The sequence below is a fragment of the Antedon bifida genome, chromosome 9 (genome assembly GCF_963402885.1).
Source record: "Antedon bifida chromosome 9, ecAntBifi1.1, whole genome shotgun sequence".
NCBI lineage: Eukaryota > Metazoa > Echinodermata > Crinoidea > Comatulida > Antedonidae > Antedon > Antedon bifida.
This window is the reverse complement of record NC_136234.1, coordinates 5,035,783-5,042,162: the sequence shown is the minus strand read 5'-3', so window position 1 is coordinate 5,042,162 and position 6,380 is coordinate 5,035,783. Positions and strand designations below refer to the sequence as shown.

The window sequence follows — 6,380 nt, the reverse complement described above, 5'->3', positions numbered from 1 at the left end:
ACAACAAGAGAGGGCAGTAGACATAAAAACATTGGCGAAATCTGTGTTTTTTAATTTTGAGAAGGATGGAGTGTTTCCATCCGAGAATTTCTACATTTTCGATAGTTTCTATGCGAGGAGAAATTCTTGTAAATAAAATTTGTATCCTTTATAAGATGTTGAAAACAAAAAATGTTCTGAAATTATTTTGAAAAAGCTCATTAAAACTCAAAATGTTTCTAGGCCTAGGCCCTAGGCTTTTTATCATTTTTGGAACACACTGAAGGTGCTTCCTCCATGTCTATCCCTGTGTATGATTTTGAAATATGAGGGGCTTGGCCTAGACCAAAGAAATAATACTATAAGGGTATAACTAAATATTTTACTTGCTTTATACGTCCTACTACTATATATCAGCCTGAAAATTGAGACGCCTAAAATCCTAGATAATTTAATCAGTATATTCACTTCAGGAATTCTTGTTTAATTATTAATTGAATAACCATTTTCTTTTAACATGTCTTAATTATAACACAGATAGTAAAGATGGACCTAGAACTGATGCAGCATCAATTTTTTTGGATTATGTTAAAAAAACAAAAGAGATAGCTCCTGTTTTGGTAAGTATTTATGTTCTGTCATTGAACTTATCTCTTTGGAAAGAATTTGGCGCATTATAAATATGAATTGAATTGAATATATATGATTTAAAAGACCACAAAGCAATTATTTATGTTTCCTTAAATCTTAATATATCATTTATTTGTATATGTATTCATTATTATATTTTGTTTGTATATTGTTTTTGCAGGAACTTGAAAATGTCAAGTACATTCACATTAAATGTAGTAGTTTATTTTTTTTCCTCACCACAATATCTGACGGATCACCGTTCTTCTATCTAGAACTACTTAATAGGTTTGTATATTTTTCCTCTTTCATTCCAATAATACAACTGTTACTTAAAATTAATGAAATTCCGGTCATGTGTTCTCAAAATTATGTTTATCCAACAGAAATATAGTAATACTTTGCAATAATAACTAAATACTACTAAATTTTTCATTTTCAGAATTAAGGGGCTGTGCAAAGATTTCTGTGGTGTAGTCTGTGAAGAAGCAATCTGCTTGAATTTTTCTCTTATTCATGAGCTTCTTGATGAAGTTATTGTAAGTATGTCTTCTGGTATAAAAATGTTTATGCATTTTGATTTGACAAATAGAATTATTCTAAAGCTCTTCTACACTATCAAACTAGTTTGACAGAAAAAGTGTGATGTGCCCAAATATGGTGGTGATATGCACAAATATGGTAGTGATGTGACATCATCATGTCCATATATGGGCACATAAAGTTTGATAGAGGTTAAGGAATTTAATTGTATTTGCAAAGGTGCCAGCCCACTGTTCACATAACAAACATACAGACACACTTGCTCTACACAAACAAAGTATTTGGGAGTGGAGTTGTATATTGTCAGCATCTGCACTAAGGACTCGGAAATAAACCACTCTTAATCGAAAAAATAAAATTCATCATCATCACGAGTGCTGAAAGTCTTGCAACATAGCACACTTAACAAGACTTCTCCAATCATAGTAATTATTGTGTGCAAAGACTTGTTTATTTTTTTTTTCATATCATTTTCTATAATTTTTATCCATGTGGTTTTGGGTCGTCCTCTTTGTCTCTTGACTTTTCTCATTGTTCATTTCATTTAGTTATTCGATGTCCTGGGACCCCAAAAGCAACAAAGTCACCATAGATTCACATAGAGCTCTTTGAATGTAAGAGCTCTATGTGAATCTGGTGACTTTGTTGCCAATATTAATTTCAACCTAGCACTCACTGTAAATTACATCTGGATAACTTGTTGACTATTTATCGTTAGGATGGTGGTGTTCCTCAACTGATGTCAACCCAGGCCCTGAAGCCATACATTCAAGGAGAAGCAGTGGCCATCAAGCAGGACAGGCCTAATTTTGCAGTCTTTGGAATTGGTGCTTCACTGGTTAGTATCAAAATATCTTTCTATTTCTGTACATATTATTGCAATTTTTGTTTTCTTATTATATTTATGCTAATCATTTTGTAACATTTAGTTTGGCACCGAGATGTCTTCAGCGTCATTGAACTCTGTCGAGAAACCAATAGTTGGGACCAAAGCTGATATGGTATGATGTTCATTTGGTAGTGAATAATGTGACTTTTAAAACATATTTTTTAAATGTCCAACATCAGTACAAATGCCTAAAATCCATTTATGCAGTAGTAGTGGTGCTATTTTGGCCATGATGTCATTACTAGGCAAAACCTTATGATTCACAGGCAGATCCAAGGAGCAGCTCCAGCACAATTTACAATGCAAATGTTCAGCTCTTTATTTTACCATTTCCACCCCCCTCCCTTCCTATTTCAAAATCCTGTATCTGCCACTGTAGCATGTCAACCACAGGATATAATGCCACTACAAACCTGTTTTTTGTTTCAGTATTCACATGGTGCAAGGAACGAAGTCTATGTCGACTTAATAGAACGTCTCTCAGTCCTTATATCAGCAAATGTAAGTCAGAAAATCATAGCTTTGATCTATCTTTGCATATTATATCAGATGCTTTCTCTAAAAAGTAAACCTCCTGCCAAGAAGATCCCTAAAGCCTAAATTTAAAGGTGTTCAGCTTGATTTCACCAACCTAAGAAATATATTGAGCTCCCCCATGGTTTGAACATGTTACCACCTGCCCTTGATTGGTTGGCTTCTGAACACCATTGCAATTTTATATGTTCTGTCCATTTGATACTTCTTTGTTTTTTAGGGAACTGTGATGTGCAATGATATCATTGGTTGCTTACAAATTAAGAGTTACTTGACAGGCAATCCAGGTGAGATTATACACTCATATACAGTATCATGTCTAGCATCAATTAACAGCCAGCAGTATCTTATCTGCAGATTGCAATAGGTCCAACCACAAAAAGAACCTACTGTATAATAGTATTCAGAGACTCCCATATGGGATGAAAGTTGCTGTCAGAAGACATGATACTGCATGCTGTTTTTTGTTGCTAGACATGATACAGTACATGTATATGCACAGTACACAAGACACAACCTGCATACATAACTACTAATAAGAATTTGTCATCTTTGTATGTAAAATATTTTTAATTTGCGACTTTATTTTTTCCAGAGATGAAGCTTGGTCTATCGAGTGACTTAGTGATCGGTAAGACAAGTCGTGTTGGGTACGGATATGGAGTACGTCTGGATGCAGTACAGTTCCACCCCAGTGTTGTCTTCGATGACTTTGAGTCTCAAAGAATTCTCATATTACATCCTTCAGAAGGCGAGGTAACTGAAATACTTTCCAAATGATGTAGACATAAATTATAATCCCATATATAGTTATTTCATGATGGTGTCATAGTTCATATATTATGTTTTTCAAATGAAATATACTTTTAAGAAGCTTAAAAGTAGGAATCTCAAGACATTGATTCAAGAAGTGCCTAAAGCTCTGTCTACACTATCAAACTTTATGTGACAAACAAATGTGATGTTCCCATTACATTTTTGGACATGATGATGTCATATCACTACCATATTTGGGCTTATCACTACCATATTTGGGCACATTTTTTTTGTCAAAATAGTTTGATAGTGTAGACAGAGCTTTAAATGAGCCGTTACAGGTCATTGCTTGACAATTCTGTATAATTTCAGATGACTGTAATGAAATACCAGCAATCAGGTGAGCTTAGCTCTTCCTTACCATTCTTACTGAACCACAGTATAGAGGAGGACTATGATAAAAGGTAAGATGAATATTTAGTGTTTAGACACTTGGCATTCTGCAAACTATGGCGAATTTTAAAGCATCAAACACAGACCCCTCCCCCCACCCCCACCCACTGAATATAGCAAACCAGAGTTCTAGAGGAAATTAGTTTGTTTATTTAATTATGTATTTCAGTGTTCTAACAATTGAGTTGACGTTGAAATGCGACTTGAAACCTGCTGTGTATGCTTCTAATGTCAGGGTGCGGTTACCTGTACCAAAGAACACCACAAAGTGAGTAAAGCTATGTCTACACTATCAAACTTTATGTGACAACAAAATGTGATGTGCCCAAATATGGTAGTGATATGGCCAAATAGGGTAGTGGTATGACATCATCATGTCCATATATGGGCACATCATACTTATTAACTATAATATCTTTCAGTGTTAGCCCCAGTCTCAAGTACAATAGTGGCCAGTCAACAGAGTACAAGACAGAAGATAAAGTGATAATATGGAAGACACATAAAATATATGGCGGTACAACTTTGAATGCAAAATTCAGGGTATGTTTACTATTTAATGTTCCTTGGGGTTTATGTTTTATAATTTAAAATAACTTATAATGAAAGTTTCTACAATTGTCCTAAAGATTCTAGTATTGACCTGGATTTTCTATGAATGTCCTGGAGATTCCAGTATTGACCTGGATTTTCTAGGACTGTCCTGGAGATTCCAGTATTGACCTGGATTTTCTAGGACTGTCCTGGATATTCCATTATTGACCTGGATTTTCTATGACTGTCCTGGAGATTCCAGTATTGATCTGGATTTTCTAGAACTTTCCTGGAGATTCAAGTATTGACCTGGATTTTCTAGGACTGTCCTGGAGATTCCAGTATTGACCTGGATGTTCTAACACTGTCCTGGAGATTCCAGTATTGACCTTTATTTTGTGACCTACAGATTCCAATATTTACATGAATTTTTCCGTATATAAAGTGATCGAGTTCAATTAACAAGTCTAACTTATTTGTTATTCATTGTTTTTATCACAGATTCATGTATCAAATCTAATAAAAGCAACACAACTAGAATTGAATCAAATAAGTATAGAGTTTGAGATTGCGGACTGTTTACTTTCCAATCTACAAATTGCATTTCTTAAACTCTTCGATCCTCATCACCATGCCTTTGTTTCACGTCGGTGGATACGTAATGTCACAATTACGGACTCTTACGTATTTCGATTGCGGTGACATGATGCTATTTCACTCAAATTGGTGATTTTTTAGAGGTTCCTCACAAAGCACAGCATTTGTATGTATGATCTGAATAGATATTTGTGACGAGTTTTGAAAAGAGAGAACTAGATTTCTGCTTTCATTGTTACTCTTGGAGACAGTAATCCTGGCTTATTCTACCTTTAGGCAAATGAGGCAAAATGTCACTTTTTTTGTGGGGAAAAACACAAAAACATGAAAATCGGTGTGGTTTTCATAGTAAGCAGGTTTTACGATGTTACAAAATATACAAAGATAGAGTTTAATATATTTGATCTATTCTTTATGTTAACTTAACGATAATATATAAATTTGAGATATAATAGAATAAAAATTGTATAATTATTTTTATTATGCTGTAAGTTTGTTTTATAATTCTACAAACAGAGACGTTAATAATAACCGGCTTCAGCATACTAAAATGTTGGCTCCACTTGGACACCACGCAATGACGTAAGCGCACCATAAAGCGTGGTTCCCACTAGCGACGCAACGCAAGGACGTAACGCAACGCAAGTGAATTGACCAATCACAAGCGATGGCTTATTCGCTTGTGATTGCTAACTGTCTATAACTTCGCTTGTCATTGGTCAACACGCTTGCGTTGCGTTTACGTCCTTGCGTTACGTTCTAGTGGGAACCAAGCTTAACCAATCACGAAGAGCTGGTTCATCTGAATTGTCACTTGTGATTGGTTAACTGCGCCTACGTCGTTGCATTGCGTCCAAGAAACCAAGCTTACTACATGCATGCGCATTTCGATAGAACTTTGGATAATAGAAAATCAGTTAGAGCACCGCTCTCGTCTAGCAGGTTGCATGTCGAAATTGTGTTAAGAACATGGGCGTAAGAAAATCGATACAATTCTTTGTATTATTTCTATACAGTTCATAGAGACAATATTAAACATCATATCTCCATGGAGTTATGACATCATGGAGCTATAAATAGTAAATTTATTTTATAGCTCCATGATGATAGACATATTGGCAAAGATACAATCTTGATTAGCAAAGATGAATAGCGCCATTCTTTTTGGCTGTATGTGCAGTAGTATACATAATTATAATAGTTATTATTTTAATATATACATGCATCATGATATGAACATCCACCCACATAAATAATAAATAATAATAGGTAGATTTATATAGCGCAAATAAACGATGTCTCTATGCGCTCGACAATAAAGAGAAAGAGTGGAAAACAAAAAGGAAAGAGAACAAAAGACAAAAACACCAAGCTAGCACCCAAACTGGAGTATGGGGATACACCATCACCGCTAACTGGGGATCAGTGTGTAATTACCCCAGTTAGCATCGGTCCTCCTAGCCTA

At 34.9% G+C, this 6,380-nt stretch overlaps 1 protein-coding gene across 1 annotated transcript; it reads left to right on the top strand.

The window, feature by feature from the left end:
- Nucleotides 1–31: 31 nt before the first annotated feature.
- LOC144851876 (AP-4 complex subunit mu-1-like) lies at nucleotides 32–5,395 on the top strand. The gene is made up of 13 exons (XM_078709528.1): nucleotides 32–141; nucleotides 517–599; nucleotides 791–897; nucleotides 1,052–1,148; nucleotides 1,871–1,990; nucleotides 2,082–2,153; nucleotides 2,471–2,542; nucleotides 2,796–2,862; nucleotides 3,171–3,331; nucleotides 3,704–3,795; nucleotides 3,954–4,052; nucleotides 4,207–4,327; nucleotides 4,820–5,395. The coding sequence occupies exons 1-13, from the start codon at nucleotides 66–68 to the stop codon at nucleotides 5,018–5,020; spliced, it is 1,368 nt and encodes a 455-aa protein (XP_078565654.1). The 5' UTR covers nucleotides 32–65; the 3' UTR covers nucleotides 5,021–5,395.
- Nucleotides 5,396–6,380: the final 985 nt, after the last annotated feature.